General features: G+C 54.0%; 1 protein-coding gene across 2 annotated transcripts in view; it reads left to right on the plus strand.

Moving 5' to 3' along the window:
- Positions 1-20,251, plus strand: part of LHPP (phospholysine phosphohistidine inorganic pyrophosphate phosphatase) — a 139,949-nt gene that overhangs the window by 38,380 nt on the left and 81,318 nt on the right. Inside the window, exon 6 of one of the 2 annotated variants that reach the window (XM_022568494.3) lies at positions 8,505-8,596. The exons of the other annotated variant lie outside the window; for it this stretch is intronic. Coding sequence (XP_022424202.1) covers positions 8,505-8,596 — 92 coding nt within the window. The remainder of the gene's footprint in view (positions 1-8,504; positions 8,597-20,251) is intronic. 2 annotated transcript variants of the gene reach the window in all.

Here is a 20,251-nt window from a genome sequence, read left to right on the forward strand (position 1 = left end):
TGGTCTTTGGGTGTCACTTCAGGGACCACTTGCTGGGACGGTGTGAGCCCCGGGACAGAGAGAACCTGAGCGGTGCCTCAACCAGCCACGGGCGGGGGTTTCCAGGAAATGCCAGCTCTGGGGCTGCCTTGTGCCCCGTCTTGGTCATAAGGGAGCTTTAGAGCCTCATGTCTTAGTTTTCCCTAAGATATTTCCTCCCCTAAAGCCTTTTTAGTAGATTTTATTTTCTTCTCCTCGAAACACAGTTTTTTAATCTGATTGTGAAGTAGCTCATGTTTGTTAAGGGGATGAATAAAGTTCAGAAAGTACAAGGGAAAAAATGTTCATCCTTCCACTAACCTGCGATGACACAAGTCATGCTTAGCCCTTCCAATTTGTTGGTGTCTACATATACTTTTTTTTTTTGGCTGCACTGCTCGACTTGTGGGATCTTAGTTCCCTGACCAGGGATCGAACCCAGGCCCAGCAGTGAAAGCGCCAAGTCCTAACCACTGGACTGCCAGGGAATTCCTGTATATGTACATTTAAAAAGAAAATTATTTATTTATTTGGCTGTGCTGGGTCTTAGTCGCTGCATGCGGGATCTTTGTTTCTGCGTGCAGGGTCTTTAGTTGCGGCATGCAGGATCTTTTTAGTTGTGGCATGAGGGCTCTTCGTTGTGGCATGTGGGATCTAGTTCCCTGACCAGGGACCAAACCCGAGCCCCCTACACTGGGAGCGCGGAGTCTTATCCACTGGATCACCAGGGGAGTCCCTGTGTATACACATTTTTAACACAAAATTGGATAATCCCGTATCTGCTATTTGAAACCCAATTCCCGTTCCCCTCCCCCCCGCCCCGGCTTAATATTGGGAACCATTTCCTTTGTGCGAATTCAGGCACCTCCACAAAGTAATTTTTGTGGCTACAGAGCATTCTGTCATAGGGACCACCGTAATGTTCTTTAGCCGAGGCTACCTTTCATCCCCTCGCTACCGTAATGTGCTTCCCCAGTCCCCTGTTGTTGGACATTTAGATTACTTCCAATTTCCCTCTTGTACATTAACCCTAGTGAACACCCTTGTATGTATATGTCCTTTTGTATATTTTAAATTATTTTCTTAGAAATCCTAGAGGTATAGTTGTCAGGCCACGATGCACAGGGTTCGTTTCTATTTCAGGAACGCGGTGTCAATTCAGCTTCCTTACCAGCCGTATATGCAGGTGCTCATTTTCCAACAGCCTCACCAACACCATTGTTTCTTACTTTTTATAAAATAGTTTCCTCGAGTTTTGCTGTGTTGGTATTATTCCTTACGAATGTGTCAGACGGTGGGGGAAATTCCTTAGTGACGAGACACCTCTGGGTGTCGGAGGGGGCCCGGTTGCTCTGAGCCTGCAGGCTAAGGGTCTAGGGCTCTTCCCAATGCTAGGTGTCATCTCGAGGCCTCTCCAAGTGGGGGTGTCTGTCCCTCGGGGCTGAAGTGCAGGCCAAGCCCACTGCTCTTTCACCACCAGCCCTGCTGTTCGTTGCCCCATGGGGGCAGAAGTGCTCCTCCTGGCAGAGCCCTGGGAATAATCAGAAATTTCGTGAAACGTGGGCTTTCTTGGGAAAGCTCTTTGGCGTTGGAAGTTGCGTTCCAGACGTCGCCGCCTGTTGGAATGGGTTCTGCCCCTGGCACCTAGGATGGCGAAGAGGAGACCATGGCGGGCAGACGAATATTTAAGAAGGATGAATGAATCTGCATTTTGAACCCAAACCAGAAAACCTGCCTAAAGGGCTCTGGTGCCGCCTCTGGCTCTTGGATCTCTGTTCTGTTGGAGTCCGACCTCTTGGTGTGCATCCCCAGCTTCCCTGAACCATATTGCAGTCAGAAAGGAAGTACAACCCAGACCTGACAGGTAGGGTTTTTTTATTTCCCCTGACAGCGCACCTCTTGACCTCTATCTTCTTGCCAGTGATTTTTTAAATCCTAAATGATTTGGCAATAATTGCTCCTCCTTTCGTGGTTATTGCCCTTCACCGACAGTAAATCTGTGAAATCCCCAGGGGCTGGAACGCGTTTTGGTATGCGGAGCCCACAAGCTGGCCCAGACAGGCTTCACTGCGGCGGGCGGCCACACACCCACCGGGTCCCCGCACCCTGCCCCTGCCCTCACACGCGGGTCTGGGCTCTGCCTGGGCTTGGCCAGTGGCTTATCGTGCAGAACCATAGCTGCTGCTTCTGGTGTTCTTCCTCCGATGGCCCAGATTTCTCTGGTTCCACTTCCGTGGGCCACACCGAAAAATGCCCTCGCCCAGGCAGACCCAGCAGTCTCTGTTCTGAGGGGGGGAGGAATTTCTGCTTCATGCACAAGTGTGCATGCACAAAATTTTATTTTCCCCAGAGCATGGAAGATGCCAGGCATGACATTTAATCATAGGAAGATGGTTTCATTTCCAAGGAACCTTCTAGCAAGGTGGCCCCCGGAACCCCTGGCAGCAATGGACAGGGTCCTAAGCTGGAATGCTGTGGGTGTTTAGAGGCTGACCTAACAGTGTCAGGACAACTCTTTGAGAAGGGCAAAGTAGGGTCTCACACTGGGGCTTGTGGCTGGTCTGGCTGCCTAAACCAGGTGCCCACCTGCCCCAGCCCTCTCCTCCCAGGTGAGCTGTGTGGTTGCCCAGGTGACCCTGGCTTTGCAGATACCCTTAGACTCACGTGTGTGTGCAGCAGTCTCATGGCGGGTCCCACTTCAAGGAACACGCGTCGCCACTGGCTCTTTCTCTTGGGTGACTGATGGTTTCCACATAGCTGCATGGGAGCTTGTAGACACGAAAATTAAACCCATTTGGATTTGGCAGTGTTTTCCCCAGCATCACTCGTTCTAGGAAAAAAAATTCCAATTTTACCATATCTGGGTACTTGCCCCTGGCACTATTATTTACTTAATGTTTCTTTAAATTGATTCATTTTATAAACTTAAATGTATTTTTAAAAAAACTTTCGATCTCTACTGTAAATGGAAGACCAGAATCACTCACCGTAAATAGATTACTCTAAAAATAAATACAAAGGATTACATTAAAAATGTATGTCCTTGGGCTTCCCTGGTGGCGCAGTGGTTGAGAGTCCACCTGCCGATGCAGGGGACACGGGTTCGTGCCCCGGTCCGGGAGGATCCCACATGCCACGGAGCGGCTGGGCCCGTGGGCCATGGCTGCTGAGCCTGCGCGTCCGGAGCCTGTGCTCCGCGACGGGAGGGGCCACAGCGGTGAGAGGCCCGCGTACCGCAAAAAAAAAAAAAAAAATGTATGTCCTTATATATACTACCAAATGTAAAATAGATAGCTAGTGAGAAGCAGCTATATCACACGGGGAGATCAGCTCGGTGCTTTGTGACCACCTAGAGGGGAGGGATAGGGAGGGTGGGCGGGAGACCGAAGAGGGAGGGGATATGAGGATATATGTATATATATAGCTGGTTCACTTGGTTATACAGCAGAAACTAACACAACATTGTAAAGCAATTATACTCCGATGAAGATGTTAAAAAAAAAAAGTTATGTCCTGTTTTACCTAAAATCAAATAGCATATCACCAGTATGCATAACACACATTGGGAAACATGGGTTTAGGTGGAGGAAAGACCAGAGGAAATTAGTGAGAAGTATGAAGTTTAGAAGATTCACTGGGACAAAGTACAGTTTATTTCAGGTACCTCGTATGTCTCTCAGGGGCGGTGGCTCCCAGCAGTTGGCAGAATTCTCAGCCCTGGTGGTCATCAGCCACCTGCTCAAGCTCCCCGGGGGGCCAGTGTCCCCCAGTAGCTCCTCTGCTGGAATGTGATTAAGTGACAGGGGCCTGGTACCTCCGAGGCAGCCCATGCTTATTGTTAGAAAAGCCTCGTGTTTGCCTGAAACTACCTCCCTGGCATCTGGGGCCGCACCAGCTCAGTCTTTGTCCTCGTCCACAAGCTCCTCATGATTCCTCGTTATTTGGGAGATGTTTCCGAGGACATGTGCTTCAGGCTTAATGGCTGTGCTTTTGGGAATTCGTGTGTGGCCTGCCCTGGTAGAGGATTAACACACATGTGGTGTCTTCTTCGGAGAAGGCTCTCACCCCTTCCCCTATACCCCCTAACCTGGTTGACCCCTCTTGCTCTTCAGATCCAAGCTCAAAACCTCACCTCCTCCAGGAAGGCTTCCCTGACCACCACCAGCCCCACAAGGTTAGGCCTGACAGCCTCCTGCATTTTTCCTCCCTGTGCGTTATCACAGGTCCTGGCTCTGTGTTTGTGAAATTACCTCATGAACATCCGTCTTCTGCCTTCCACTGGGAGCTTCACAAAGGTGGAGACTGTGTTTCTGACTCACTGTGTCCCCACTGCCTGGCCTATAGAGGACCTGATACAAAGGAGCTGAGGCACTGGAGCCCTGTCGTAAAGACTGTGGACTGTCTCCAATAGGGTTAGATTAGGAGTTTCCTCAACAGAACATTTCCTAATATTTTTTCCTTTTAAACATGTATAGATAACTTATTACGTCCAGGCACTGTCCTTGATGCTTAACTTACGTGATTGTTTAAACACCACACCAATTGTACCCATTTTACAGACTGAAGTGGATCACAAGATCACAGGGCTAGCAAATAGCAGAGCTGGGATTCAGGCCCAGTTGCTCTGGCCGCGTCTGCGACTTGAGCTCAGTCTGTCCATTCTGCTGGTCGCATAGGGCCTGCCTCTGGATTCACTGCCCCCCACCCCTCCCACTCCGAGCTGGAAGGCAAATTCCATCTGGACTCCTCTCCTCACAGGCAGAGTGCAAATTAATGTGTAAGAGTCCCCTGGTTTGCAAATGCTTCACGGTCATCACTTTTTAAAAAAAAAATTAATTAATTCATTCTTTTTTGGCTGCATGGGGTCTTTGTTGCTGCACGTGGGCTTTCTCTAGTTGTGGCAAGCAGGGGCTACTCTTTGTTGCTGCGCGTGGGCTTCTTATCGTGGTGGCTTCTCTTGTTGTGGAGCACGGGCTCTAGGCGTGCAGGCTTCAGTAGTTGGGGCACGCGGGCAGTAGAGCACAGGCTCACTAGTTGTGGCGCACAGGCTTAGTTGCTCTGTGGCATGTGGGATCTTCCCAGACCAGGGATCGAACCCGTGTCCCCTGCATTGGCAGGCAGATTCTTAACCACTGTGCTACCCGGGAAGTCCATGGTCACCATTTTTAGTTTTCTTGGTTTCGGTTTATGTATTTATTCATTGGTTAGCCCTACCTAGCATCTGAATTCCAGAGGAAAGTTGTGGAATAACTGTCAGTTTCAAAGCTTCTATCCCATCAACATCAGGACACTCACCCTGCTACGGGGAGCCCGGTTTGTCAGGCCTGTCTGACCTCCCACCAAGAACATTTCTGATCGGACTTGGGAGCGTATCTGGAATGCATTTGGTGTCTGAGGCATTAGACTTTTCTTCCGCTAGCAGGATCGTTTCCTGAAAATATTTTGAAGCTTTTCTTTTAATCAGTGTGGCAGTTGAGTCAGGGAGGCTGCTCCTTTTTTCTTAAAAGAAGCACATTTATTTATGTAAAGATTATGAATCAATTTAAACAGTAATATTAATACAGGTTGATATGTCGAATGGGCACCCACTAGTGACTAAAGTTTTGGCAACACGGATGCGGACTATGCCACCCACTCCCGCTCGTTTGGTTGGTGAACACTGAGCAGTTCTATTGGCTGGACCTCCTAAGTATCTCCAGACATGCACAGCCATGCCTTATTTCAGAGCACTGATTCACTCAACAAACTCGTGTTGGTCATCAGCTGAGCTCCGGGATCAGCACAGAGCCTGCCCTCAAGGAACTCACACAGTTTTGGAGGAGAGAGATAAGTGAAGGGACCATTATAACACAGGAGGTGTATGCAATTCAAGGGAGTAATCACAGAATGTTTTGGGGACCCCCCCAAACCCAGCCGGGGGTTGAAAGGTGGTGGTCACCTGAGCTGAGTCCAGACAGACTGTTAGGAGTTGGCCAGTAGAAGAACAGAGGGAAGCGGCAGAAAGGTCACCCTGTGCCCATGGGTACCCTTTCTGGTGCTGTCCATTCCGTTTTGTGTAGATCCATATTTCCATTTAAGTACCATTTTCCTTTTGCCTAAAGAACTTCCTTTTACATTTCTTGTGTGTGGATCTGTTGGTGATGAAGTCTTTTAGCTTCAGATATCTGGAAATGTCTTTATTTCATCTTTGCTCTGAAAGATAATTTTGCTGCATATAGAATCCTAGGTAAGCATTTCCCCCCTTTTCAGTACCAAGGCGGTGTTCCACTGTTTTCTCATTTGCATGTTTTCAACAAGAAATCTGATGTCTTATCTTTGTTTCTCTCTGTACATGTCTTTTTTTTCCCTCCAGTTGTTTTTAAGATTTTCTCCTTGTCGCTGACTTTGAGCGGTTTGATTATGTTGTGCCTTGATACCGTTTTCTTCATGTTTCTTGTGCTTGGTACTGATTGGGATCTCGGAGCTGCGGATTTGTCATTTTTGTTGACCTTGGAAATTTTTCAGCCATTATTTCTTCAAATATTGTTTCTGTCTCCCCCTCTCTCATCTTGCTTCCTGGGACTCCAGTTACACCAGGCTGTTGGAAGTTTTGTCATAGCTCACTGTTTCTCTGTTCATTTTTTAAAAATTATTTTTTCTGGGGGCTTCCCTGATGGCGCAGTGGTTGAGAGTCCGCCTGCCGATGCAGGGGACACGGGTTCGTGCCCCGGTCCGGGAAGATCCCACGTGCCGCGGAGCGGCTGGGCCCGTGAGCCATGGCCGCTGAGCCTGCGCGTCCGGAGCCTGTGCTCCGCAACGGGAGAGACCACAACAGTGAGAGGCCCGCGTACCACACACACACACACAAAATTATTTTTTCTCCCTGTGTTTCATTTTGGATAGTTTTTATTGCTGTGTCTTCAAGTTCATAAATCTTTTTTCTGCATTGTCTAATCTGGATTTAATCTCATCCAGTGTTTTGTTGTTTTTTTTTTCAGTCCAGACATTGTAGTTTTCACCTCTAGAAGCTTGGTTTGGATCTTTTCTTTTACCTTCCATGTCTCTCTACTTAACTTTGGGAACGTGTGGAATACAGTTACAGTAACGGATTTAATGCCCTTGTCTGCTAATTCCCACATGTGTGTCCGTTCCAGGTCTGTTTTGGTTGATTTTCCTCTTCGCTGTGTGTGATATCTGTCATCTTTGCACGTCTGATTATTTTTTTAATTGGATGCCAGACACTGTGAATTGTACCTTTCGTGAGTGCGAGATATTTTTATACGCCAATAAATATTTTTGTGTTTTCTTCTGGGATGCAGTTAAATCACTTGGAAACAATTTGACCCTTCCAGATCTTGCTTTGAAGGTTTGGGAGGCAGAGCAGGGTTTAGTCCAGGGCTAATTCTTCCTCACTGCTGAGGCAAGACAGTTCTGAGAATGCTACTCAGTGCCCTGTGAATTAGGAGATTTTGCAGTCTGGCTGGTGGGAACAGACACTAAACCCAACCCTGTGTGAGGTCCCGGCACTGTTTTAATCTTTGGTGTGATTCTTTCCCTGGCCTCGGGTGGTTTCCTCACTTGCCTGTGCTCATTAGCAGTCTACCCAACACTGCATCATTCGGGGGGACCCTCTGTAGAGCTCCACAGTTCTCCGGGTAGCCCTCTCTTCTCGGGCGCCCCTCCTTAATCTCCCAGCTCTTAGCTCCGTGTCCTCAATTCAGTGAGTCTGGGCTGTACCTAGTTCTTCCTGTCTGTGCTCACAGTCTGGAAACTCTGAAGGCAGTGAGCTGCGGCATTTGTAGGATCCATGTCATTGGTTTCCTGTGTCTCAGGAATCCTCCTTCATTGCCTGATGTCCAGTGTCTTGAAAACTGTTATTGCATTTGGTTTGTCTGGTTCTCTAGTTGTTTCAGGCGGGAGGGGCTGCTTTTTGAAATGATATCCAGGCTGTGAGCATTTCATGTGTGTGTGTGTGTGTGTGTGTGTGTGTGTGTGAGTGTGTATTTTTGTTTGCTCTTTTTTCTTTTTTTTTTTGGTTGTTGCTTTTTATAGGTAGTAAATTCAGCATGGAAAGCAAAACCTAAACTTGGACTGCAAAGATTTGCCAGAAATTTACTTAGTTTTCACAGAACCAACGGTTGGCAAAATAACCTGGTTACAGAGTATTTAGCTGAAGGTAAAATTCAGCCTGTGCTCGACTAGAGGTGAGATAGCGTCAGCCTCCCCGTGTGTCCTGGTGGCACTATATCACTTTAATACCCGCTGATTGATTTTAAATTGCCCAGATATGCACCGTTCAGAGCCGCAGCCCATGATGGGCAGTGGGAGATGTATTCAAGTACATTGACTTTTAATCGATATGATGACGATACTACCTCGTTTCCTTTGTATGGTGGTGGTTTTAAGCATGAAGTCAAGAGGTTTATTATGTCAAAAAAGATGAGGCAGCACAGGAAGAAAACTGTCTTGACATCACTTCTGAGTGCCTTTCACTCACTGCACGACAGGCCATCATGATCGGGGACGACATCGTGGGTGACGTCAGCGGTGCCCAGCGGTGTGGGATGAGAGCGCTGCAGGTGCGGACCGGGAAGTTCAGGTAAGTGCCCCGCGCCAGCCTGCCCGCCGTCTGCCTGCCTGCCTCGTGGATTCCTGGGTGACCAGGTTTTCGTTTGTTTTCTTCTCCAAAATGAAGGGGGTTACTTTTTCCCAAGTGGAAGAGCAGTATGTGGGCATCTGATGACTTTTTTTAACTGTCCCCTAAGGACGGGCCTGGATGCCTTTTTGTAGTAGAGAGTGGTAGATAAAAAGGGTCTGAGTTTCAGAACTGAGATTTCAATAGGGTGTAGTGCGGAGACAGCAAATGGAAGGCTCTGGCCAGCCGTCGAGCCTGCTTCCCACAGAGAGCCGGCTTGAACTTGGGCCACACTCCTCTCCTCAACGTGGCTGATGCTTCACTGTGCTTGGAGGGGACAGCTCCTGGGCGCCCAGCTCCTCTGGTCACCTTCTCCCTCCTTTTCCTCCACCGTATCCATCTCTCACCTAGAGATGACAGGTCCGTGGTCAGGGATGAGTCAACGACACTTTGGAGTTGAACCTCTGTCTCCAGAGTGTCTTCTTTGCTGGGTCAGAAGTCAGCCTAGCCTCGGGCAGGTTGCTAACAGGCACCTGTCGGGGGCGTGTGGATGTGCCCTGCGGTGTCCGGGCCTGGCTTGCTTAGCCTCTGAGAGTATCTCAGACATCAGTGTTGTCTTGGCTTATTCTAGATGGTTTTGATTGTCGCCATTCAGAGAAAGTACCATTTTGTGTATGCTGGAGAGGCTTAGTTAAAACATGGTTACCCTGGGGTGTCTGGATGTCGGGGGAAGGATGGATTACATCAGTCCTGGGTGGTCTGCTTAGACGGGGTCAGAGGAATAGATTAGAGGGCCTGACCCTCCCTCCGAGGCCCGCTCCTGTGTGAGAGACACACGCGGCCTTTGGGTTTGGGTCACGTAGGTGGACACAAGGTGAGTGAGGAAGTCTCAGTACTCCTAAGGTCCAGGGCCAGAAAGTCCCTTCCATCCACCTCTTGGACCTCCCAGGGTGCCAGAGGCCACCTTGAAGCCCCCAGCACACCTGAAATATGGACCTCCTTTCTTCCCCAGGTCCTCAAACAAGGGTTTCCTGGGTTTCCTAGGCTCTCTCCGGCCTAAGGGAGTGAGGGAGACCCCACTCGAAACCACATCAGCATTCTCTCCCAGAGGCCAGCCTGGAAGCCCGAGGTCCCCAGCGCCCGCTTCCCCCGAACCTGCTGAGCAGTGGGACTTGGCGCCCTGTGGTTGATGCTCTGCTGCGCGGTGCCGCCCGGCCCCTGGTGCCGCCCCGTCAGTAGCCAGCCTAGCTCAGTGAGCACCTTTGACCCATGAGCACAGGAGTGGCACCTCCATAACTGAGAGCACGGTGGTGAGGCAGAAGTGAAGAGTGAGAGCCATGTAGCTTTTTGCGCTGGGCTGCTTCTTCTGGTTTCTTAGGGAGAAAAACATGTCTGTTTCGATTAAATGTAGCCACAGCTGGGGTCTTTCTGGCCCAGCCTAAGCCATGGCCCTATAAACTGAGAAGGTACTGCCCCTGCCCCAGGCCCCAAGCGTGCCACTAGGCCGCTGGGTCACTGAGGAAGGTCCGCACACACAGTCGGGAAGCCCTCGAATGGGCAGGTGGGCGTGCAGGCGGCTGTGTCCTACCGCACACCACCGGGGTTGGCACTTTTCTGAGTCCCCCATCACCCCGTCTCCCAGAGAGACAAACCCCATCAGCAGCTGGCCAGATCATTCCAGACTGCCTTCTCTGTGTAGATAATATAAGGATAATACTTTGTTTTTTTCTCTTTATAAAAACGGTATTATATTATTTCACAACCTGCCCTTTTCTTGAACAATGTTTTGTGGCATCTGCCCATGACCGTTCTTCATCATTTTAAATTGCTGAGGAAATGCTGTAGGTAAGTACTGTTTAGCGCGTGGTGCACAGGGAGCCCTCAGCAACGGGGACGTGATGCCGGTGCTGTTGGTGACATCTGTTGCTTCCCGGTGCAGCCCCACCTGGCTCTGCGTGGAGAGGGTGGGGCTTAGCGTCTCTTTTCGTGGAGGTATTTAAGATTTCAGACCTTTTGATTTGTATGTTGTGAGGTTGTAAATCTGCCTTTGTTAGCAGGCAGGGTGGAGGGAGAAGAGCCTCAGTGCAGGTTAGGTGGTGATGGAGCCACCCGAGGGGGAGGCCGCGTGGCGGGACAGGAGGCTGGGCTCCGTGCCGTCAAAGCAGGCAGAGGACCTCTCTGCCCCTTGGCCGATCTCTAGAGCCTCACTGTCTAGTGCGGCAGCCACGAGCCGCAGGTGCCTGGGGAGCACTTGAAATGTGGCTGTTCCAGATTGAGACGTGTTAAAAGTGCACATACACAAGAGTTCAGACTTAGTGGGAGAAAAAGAATGTGACAGACTCATTCGTGATATCTCACACTGACTGCGTGTTGCAATCCTGATGCCGTGTGTTAATTTCACCTGCTTGTTCTTGTTTTTGTTCACGTGGCCACTAGAAGGTCCTAGCTTGCCTCCACGGCTCGCATCCATCGGCGCTTAGTGCATTTCTGGTGGGCAGCGGGGCCCTTGCACCGCCCCCTGCTCCCTGCAGATGGCAGTCTCGGTGCATGAGATCTCCATGGCACCTTGCACGGGCCTCTCTGTAGACGTAGCCGGCTTGGGGCCAGTGAGCAGCCTTGGCACTTTGGTACCCTGGTGACTGGGCCAGCGTCACCCGGCAGCACCTAGCTCCTCCCTCTGGGGCTGCCCTGCCTGCCCCTGTAGCTCTCCACCCCTCTGGCCACCTCTGTGAGCCGGCGGCACTAGGTTTGAAGCTCACTGTGGCCCATGTCTGCACCAGACGTGAGCCGGGCAGGGGCAGGGTCTGCGTCCTTACTGTGCTGGGCCTCCCTCTGAGTGGCCCTGAGTGGCCTCACAGGAGCCAAGGGGCACTGGATGGGTCAGCAGGGCATCAGCCCTGTGCACCGTGTCCCCTGTTGGTGGCCTTGGTCCAGCCTTGACTGAATTGGAGGAGTGAGGCGGGTGGAGGATGACCTTGTCACTGGGCACGGGTGGCAGAGAGCCGTGCGGTGAGGGAGCTTGGCGCTCATACCTGGCCACATGGCTTTTCCACTGGCTTGAGGCCAAGGGCCGGATGGGGAGGCTGAGGCAAGTGAAACCGGGATGTCCTGCCCGTCCTGGCACGGGAAAGGGAGGGAGGCTGGAGGGGGCCGTGTAGGGCCTCTGGACAGCCCCGCTGCAGGTGCCCCTCAGGCCAGCGTCTTCTAGTTGTGCGTGCGCACACACACACACACACACGTGAGGTTGTCTGAGGCCACGGCATTGCTGGGGGTGTGGGATTTGGACTTTCCCATGGCTGTGAGATCTCCCTGTGACCTTCCATATCTTCATTCCCCTCACTTCTTTCTATTTTTTCTTTTTTAATTTATTTAATTTATTTATTTTTGTCTGCGTTGGGTCTTCTTTGCTGCGTGCGGCCTTTCACTAGTTGTGGTGAGCGGGGGCTGCTCTTGGTTACAGTGCGCAGGCTTCTCATTGCAATGGCTTCTCTCATTGCGGAGCACGGGCTCTAGGCGCGCAGGCTCAGTAGTTGTGGCTCGCAGGCTCTAGAGCGCAGGCTCAGTAGTTGTGGCGCACGGGCTTAGTTGCTCTGTGGCATGGGGGATCTTCCCGGACCAGGGTTCGAACCCGTGTCCCCTGCATTGGCAGGCGGATTCTCAACCACTGCACCACCAGGGAAGCCCGCTTCTTTCTACTTTTATCAGAAAATGGCCCAAAGAGAAAAGTGTGAAGTCTCAGAGTGGGGAGAGGTTACAGCGGCCCCTGAGCTTTGGAAGGAGGGCTTCACAGGGCCTGCCCCACCAGGACCAGCGGGAGGCTCAGGCCCCTTGCAGGAAGGAGGCTGGATGCCTTCCAGCAACCCCAGTGTTTGGAGCCAGAGAGGCTCCCGAGGCAGACAGCTTGCAAACACACCCCCGCCCAGCCGGGCAGCCGGGCAGCCGAGCTGTAGACAGAGCCATACAAGGTTTTCTTTTCATACCTGCTCTACGTGAATGTCCAGCCCAGCCAGGGTGTGGCCCTCACCTGGCTGGCAGGTAAAGGCCTTTTGGGCGTTTTCCCCACCTGCCCCTTCCTGGCATGTCTGACGCACTGGGCCTGCTGGCAGAACCTTCCAGCCTGAAGCCAGGAGGCTGCTGCTCCTCCAGTCTCCTCAAGATGCCATCCCGACTCCAAGGGCCCTGTGACCATCGCTGGCACATCCTCACGGTCACAGTGAGTCCCGGAGACCCAGAGGGTGCTGGCTGCCCTGCTGCCAGAGGCCTTTCCCGTTGAGACGGCTAAAGCCTCGCCCAAGGCCACCTAGCGAAGTTAGGCAGAGGCTGGGCTGGAGCCTTCTCTTACCCCACGTGGGTGCTTTTGCCACTGCTTTCCTACTGGGAACATCCAGCCCTTGGGGCTCAGCTTCTGAGGAGCTGCAGGAGTCACGGTCCCAGGCTCACTTCAGGGCACAGGCAGGGCTCGGTGTCTGAATAACGGGGGGCTCGTCTGGGAGGACTGCTGTCCCCACCCCCAGGCACCATAGCCCCCCTCCTTCTCTCCTAAGGACAGGCCTCATCTTCCATGGGGGCTGGGGCCAGGCCCTGTGTACCCCCATTCTGGCAAATTCAGGTGAGGGATGTCCTTCTCAGGAGCCCGATGCCCTGCGTGTCCCCAGTGGAGGAGGAAGCGGTAGGGACATCTCGCTGTCCTTTCATACCTGCTTGTGTCCCCACCTGACCCCCCTCCTGGAGACATGCCAGAAGTGGAGCGAGGACACCCTGAACGCTTCCCCTGTCACCCTGTCCTCCGTTCCACGCTGCAAGGCACAGCTGGCACCTGGTTCTCAAGCACGGTGGCAGGCGTCACTGCCCAAGGCCCACGCTGGTCGTGCTGTGTAAATAATCCGGCTACGTGGAGCCTGCTTTGGGTATCCTCTTATTTGTTATTTACTCACAGGTGGGAGATGTTTTCTGAGCCCAGAATGTTCCTGACGAGCAGTTTGCCGTTTTGGACTCACGAGGGAGTGGGCCTGGATTCCGGGTGCCCCTGGGCTGGGACTGTCGCTCCGCCCGCACCGAAGCTCAGCTGGGGCTGGGGTGCCCGTGGACAGCGGGGCTGGCGGGTCTGAGATTCCAGGCACGCTGCACAAGGCTGAAGGATGCGGGATACAGAGAATGTGATGGTGGAACCAGACGCTGGAGTGGAGCTACCCAGAGCCTGACAGGGCTGCACTCGTGACACAGCTGCCGCCAAAGTGTGGCCCTTGACCCCGTCTCTCGTCACTCTGCAGCCAGTGACTTCAAAGAGTTTCCTTAAGAGGAGGCTCTGGTTTCCCTTCGGAAGGAAATGGGTTTTTCTTCTAGTGCCAGGTGGTATTTGAGGGAAGTGAGTGATCCTGGGTGTTAATTTTTCAGCAGTCACCGTTGTCACCGTGAGGCTATTGCAGGCTGGGGTTGTGGGTGGTAGCCCCCCGTCCCTGCGTCCCGCCGAGGAGCATTGCCACGTGTGCACCAGGAGGGAGCTCCTGCCCGCGTAGATGAACACTCCCGAGCCTCAGGCCTCTGGAAGACGCTCCCAGCTGGGGAGGAGGCTCCACGTAGCTTCAGGGAAACAGGAGGTGACCAGCTACTGCCTGGCTGCAGCCCGCCCAGCTGGGGAGAACGGCTTAATGCTGGGCGTGGGGGCTCCCCCCTGGGTCCCTCGGACTCCAGTCCTGGCTGCCAGTTGGGGGAGGGCTCCGGGAACCAATCTTCGGGGAAATCGATTGTGGAACGTTGGTGGGCCAGCCGGTCAGCCCAGCAGGCAGCCTCGGTCTTACACGGGGGTAGAGGTTGTGGGAGGCACCCCTGGGCTTTGAGAGGTCCCTTAGCTCACTGGGGGTCACACAGTGAAGGGGGGCACACCCAGATTTGAGCCTATATGCCTTCTTTTGGGATTTTTGCTAACTGCTTTATTGAGAAATAACTCGTATGTTGTACAATTCAGTCGTTTTTCAAATGTTCACAGAGCTGTGCAGCCGTCACCACAGTTGGGCAGATACCACTCCATCATTCTGAACCCTTTAGCCATCCTTCCCAAATCCCCTGCATCCTAGGGCTTTGCGGGGGGCAATGCCAGCCCCCAGCGGTTCAGTCTGCCTAGACCCTGGGCCCTGTGGGAGACTGAGGAGGGACCCCTGGGGGCCTGGGGTGGGAGGGCATTGGGCAGGCAGAGGTAGGCACCGGTGGTGGGGTCAGTGGGGGTCAGGGTGGGATCGGCAGGGCCAGACCCACCCGTCTCCCCATCCCCTCCCACCCACCGCTTTCCTGGGTTGAGTCGCCTCCTCTGCACTGGTTTGGCTCCCCTGCCCTCTGGCTCGCTGCTCGCTGGGGGACAGAACTAGTAGCACTTTCTGGTACCTGACTCTCATTATCCTTCTTGGTCCCTGACCAAGGCTGCTTCATGCCCAGGGCAAGAGGGGAAAGGTTTCCAAACTGTATACAGCCCTGCTGGACTCCTCACCCTGCTTGGAGAAACCAGCCGGCTGAGGCGGGGGGCTCCAGGCTGAGGGGGGCGTCCCAGGTGGAGGCCAGGAGGTGGCTGCAGAGTGAGGCCATGAGGCCCTGTGGGGGGCTCAGTTAGGACCCCGTCAGCAGCCTCCTAGCCCGAGGAACTTGCTTCCTAGGAACCTGCAGGTAACTCAGGGGGTCCTGGACGGCTCACGGGGCGGACGGGGTTGGAGGAAGGCCCAGCAGGTTCTCCAGTCCCCCTGAGCCCAGCTAGTACGTTCCAGGAGCCCCTCAACAAACCTCGGGAGGTGTGTGCTCTGGACCTGCCGCTCGCACTTGCTCCTCAACCGTGTGACACCCCGAGAAGGAGGCCGGGGTCGCGGTCCCCGCTTGGCCACAAGCTGGCGAGGAAGACGTGAGAACAGGGCAGTGCCTCCCAGAGGGTGTCTCACATGCCAGAGCCTGTGACAGGTGCTCACATGCATCTTGCTTCAGCTTATCTAAAGCTCACAACCGCCCTGGAGGCTGCCCCTCTTCTCACTCCACTTTATACGTGTGGAAATGGAAGCCCAGAGAGGTAGAGTAACTTGCCCGAGGCCACACAGCCCACCAGTGTGGGAGTCGGGATTCGAACGCAGCTCTGCCTGACTCCAGGTCCTGTGTCCTGAGCACTCTTGCACCCTGCTGCCCCCAGTTAGCCCAGTCTCGCGGGAGCTCCGAGCCCGCACTGGGTCTCACCGACTAAGAGTGGCCGCTGCGGGGCTCTCAGGACCGAGTGGGTCCCTCCTGTCCTTGTTCTCTCTCACGACACTCTGCACTCAGCCCCGCTCGAGGAAAGGGGCCTCGTGAGGATGAGCTGTGACTTGAGCTTGTCTGGCCCCGAAGTCGGTCATGTGACCACACCCGAGGGCCTGGCTGCGGGGGGTGACAGGTGGCAGCCCCAGCAGTCACATGTTTGCTGGCTTTGCGGTTAAAGCCAGCTAACCCTGAGCCCTCCCCTCGCCTCCTGTGTGGAGGTGGGGTGGGGGAAGGGGTACTGGAAGGTGCTGGAAGGAACCTCATTTAACCTCAGAGGAAGCTGCCCATGAAGGTGCATCAGAGCTGTCCCGAAATAGAACGGGTTGCCTGGAGAGGGGTGAGTCCTTGTCACTAGAGATGACCCGGGGAGGCTGGCAGACCTCCGGCTGGGGAGGCCGAAGACGGCACTGCAGTGGCCAGAGGCCAGGGCTAAATAAAGCTGCACACCCATTCTGAGTCTGCTGACATTTAATGGGCACTTGTGGGCACCAGGTCGTTTCTGTACCTCTGGTGCCATTTCCCCATTGACAGACCCTGAAATGTCAGTGTCGCCACCTCCTACTCGCAGTTGCGGAAACTGTGGCCCAGGCAGGGCAGGGGCACTTGTACTCGGTTATTCCAGCTGGGACTGCCGTTCAAGCCTGACTTCCCCCTCTAGGTCCTGGGCTGTTAGCATCAGAGCTGGAGCCCAGCGGTTAAAACCACAAGTGTAGATGCAGGTGTATAGGTGCATGAGTAGCAGAGATGGGAAGGAAAGACAGCTGCTTGTTACGCAGGATTTGGTTATATCTTTGCATCATTGAGTGTCTCCTAAATATTGTATGATGAAAGTATAGCACTCCCATCAGAACAACAGTTATCTTTTAAAGTACACTTGTGGGGGCTTCCCCGGTGGCGCAGTGGTTGAGGGTCCGCCTGCCGATGCAGGGGACATGGGTTCGTGCCCCGGTCTGGGAAGATCCCACATGCCGCGGAGCGGCTGGGCCGCTGAGCCTGCGCGTCCGGAACCTGTGCTCCGCAGTGGGAGAGGCCCCAGCAGTGAGAGGCCCGCGTACCGCAAAAAAAAATAAATAAATAAATAAATAAATAAATAAAGTACACTTGTGCCACCCACACCCCCATGGTTTTGTGAATTTGGGGAATTTTTTAGAAGAAAGACCACCTGAAAGTACAGCACTGTTTGTTTAAGAACAGAAACCAACCCAAGTACCCTGAGGCCCCTGAGCCCGCGCACAGCTCTGCCCTGACCCCCGAGGCCCAGCCGGGCTCCCCGCTCACACGCAGGACCATGAGCCTCTGGACACAGGTGTCTTGTAGTGCAGTCCCATCCCTGGCCTGTAAGCGGGCGCTCCAGCCCCTCCTGCCTCCCTGCATGGTGCAAGGACACCCTCTGAAGTGTTTCATCCGGAAGGGATCAGGGTGAGGGCTCCGGTCCCTGCAACTGAAATCAGCACCTTCTCTGGGCCACCACGCATACGCAGCCGTCTGTGACCTCCTCCCCACGGCGTAACCCTACACGCTCAGGTCCCATGCCCTGGCTTACACACACACACGCACGCACGCACACGCACGCACGCACTTGGACTTGCGGAAGGGCGGCCACCCGAGGGCGGGATCCCAGCCGCCCCAGCACGGGATGAGCGTCCAGGGCCGTCGTGTCTGGACTCGCGGACGGCGGGCCCCAGGCTGGGGGTGGTGGGTGAGGGTGTGTCCGGGTAGAGGGGCCTGAGTCAGCCCTCGCTGGACAGAGGGGCTCAGAAAGTGGACTCAGGACTCCCCTTGCTGCAGGCCCAGGTCCGCCCGGATGTGTCCAGTCCAAGCCCACCTGCCCCTCGTCATCTGGGAGCGTCCTCTGACCCGGGGAGGGAGGGGCCTGGTGAAGACCTGAGAGGGTTGGGCAGGGGGTCAGCCTCCAAGACGCGCTGTGCCCTGAGGAGGATGCCAGGGGAGCGTGCACAGGGCTTGTTTTCTCCTCCAGACTCTCCCCTCTGTGTCCTTCCTTCTGTCCCCACTCCTGTCCATCGTCTCCGCCCCTGGCTTTGCTGCCTCTTTCCAGATCCTTCAGGGTCAGCGCTCATTTTCCCTTCTTCCTCACGCCACTTTCCGCTGGGCCCGCTAGAGGGCGCCTCGATGCCGTGGCCGGGATGCACACCCGCTCACACCTGCACACTCAAGCACACTCACACCCAGGCCCCCTGCACACACGGGAGCCAGGCCTCCCCAGCCCTTCCCCGCCCCCCGCCACCCCTCACGGAGAACATGGAGGTGCTGGGCATGGGGGTTTCCTGCAGCTGAGGCGAGACCCTCCTGGCAGCGGGATCCCAGGCCCGAGGCAGGTGGAGCCACCCCCCACCATCCTCTCCAGGGTCTTTTTCCTTTTCCAGCTCCCCTGGCACCGGCCCAGGGGAGGGGGGCCTGAGAGCTTCCAGTGTTCCTGGCCAGGGGCCTCCTAGCGCCCCTGTGGGCACTGGGGAGACGGGGCCTCCCAGCCCCTCAGGCTCCCCTCCTGTCCGTCCCCACACCCCCATCCTTGGCTGGCCTGAATCCTGCTGTCCTTACGGTCTTCTCTGATGACGGAATTCCCAGGGTCTTCCTAGCTAGAAGGGCCTTAGGGGACCCCCGGCTCTGTGTGGGTGGCTGAGAGTGGCAGAGGGGCTGTCTCAAGGTCAAGGGGATCCTGTGGCAGTCTGGGGTCTGTGTGGGTTCCCACTCCAGCGCCATTTCTGTTGTACCCCAAACACACCTCGCCTCCGGTGGAATTATCTGGCCCTCTCTTGAGTTCCCACAGTCTTCTTATTTCCAAACCCTTTTTGAGATTTCCAAAGAAGACAGATTCCATGTATCCTTCTCCCAGAGCCAGACCCAGGTCCAGGTCTCGCTGGTTATTCCACTAACTCCTCTATAGACAGGGGGATCCAGTCCGGGGGCAAGCAGCTCCGTGGTCCTGTCTCTAGACTCTGATCTGGGGCACTAAGGCCTTGCCTCGACTATCATCGTGTTGACCGTGTTGCTGTCTCTTTTGTGTGTGTGTGGCCTCGCTGCACAGCATGCGGGATCCTATCCTAGGTCCCCGACCAGGGATCGAACCCGTGCCCGCTGCGGTAGAAGCGCAGAGTCTTAACCACTGGACCGCCAGGGAAGTCCCAGCATTTTGAAGATTTCAGGACAGTCATTTTGTCTGATGCTTCCTTGTGAAATGACCCAGGTTACGCATACAGGGCCAGAATATCACAGAAGTGATGCTGCGTGCATCTCAGTGCAGCAAATTAGGAGGCTTGCGGTGTCAGTTTGCCCCAAATGACGATGATGTTAACGTGGTTTGATTAAGATGGTGGCTGCCATAGAGTTACATAAAGTTATGGGTTTTCTTCCCTTTGTAATTAATAACTGCTCGTGGGGAGATACTTTGAGTAAAAATCGCATTCCTCATCGTACTTTCATCCACTAGTTTTAATGTCTGTTGCTGCTTCTTGAGTTAATTATTTCTATGATGGTTACCAGGTAATTCCATCATTTGTTCTTACATTTGTTATTGATGTTCCACTGTAGGGAAGAATGTTTTCTTCTCCCTGCTTACTCATTTATACCAGTGCAGACTCATGGATTCCTATTTAACTCAGTGGGTTATAATCTGTTACTACCATAATCGATTTTGATGCTCAGACGGTCCCTGGTGTGGCCAGTGGCAGCCTCTCGAAGCTGGATCTGTGTACTTCTGACAACACCCCCCCCCCCACCGCCCCAACCGATTCTCCAGCCCTTCCTTACTTTCTGGCACAAAAGATGTTTCAGGCTTATCGTGTTCTGTCTCTGTATCAGCCCTGGAGTCAGCCATTTCTCCAAGGAGACCCCGTTCCTTTGAGTGGAAAGTGATATTTAGAATGAAAGACCAGGGCGCTAGATGTTCTCTTGCCTCTGGATGTCTCTTCTCTCAGAGCCTCTCTGTGGACAGAGGTGGGAAACATGCATGTGTAATTCACACGTCCATCCCCCTGTGTCTCCGTTCCTGTCGGTACCCATAGAAAACCATGGGTTCACACCGATGCCTCTGATTCTGGTCCAGCACCACAGGGCTCATCCCAGCCTTGTGCCTTTGCACATTTGTACCTTTGTCCGCCAACGGGGAGAAGACTGCTTCCGTTATTCTCTCTCTGTTTTCCTAATTGCTCAGTCCCCCTGTATGTGGCCAGTCTCTGGCCCTGCTGGCCTGCCATCCCTCTCACTGCCCCCTCCCATGCCAGGGCGCCGGGCTGCCTTCCGCAAGGGAGGAAGACCCCAGACCTTGCTGGCTGATCTGTCTCCCTCCTCTCACCCTTCCTGTTCCTTGAGTGAGAGGACTGGGTTTTTGCTAAT

The sequence above is a fragment of the Delphinapterus leucas genome, chromosome 16 (assembly GCF_059928025.1).
Source record: "Delphinapterus leucas isolate spDelLeu-1000000601 "Yukka" chromosome 16, BTC_Dleu_Yukka2, whole genome shotgun sequence".
Lineage (NCBI taxonomy): Eukaryota > Metazoa > Chordata > Mammalia > Artiodactyla > Monodontidae > Delphinapterus > Delphinapterus leucas.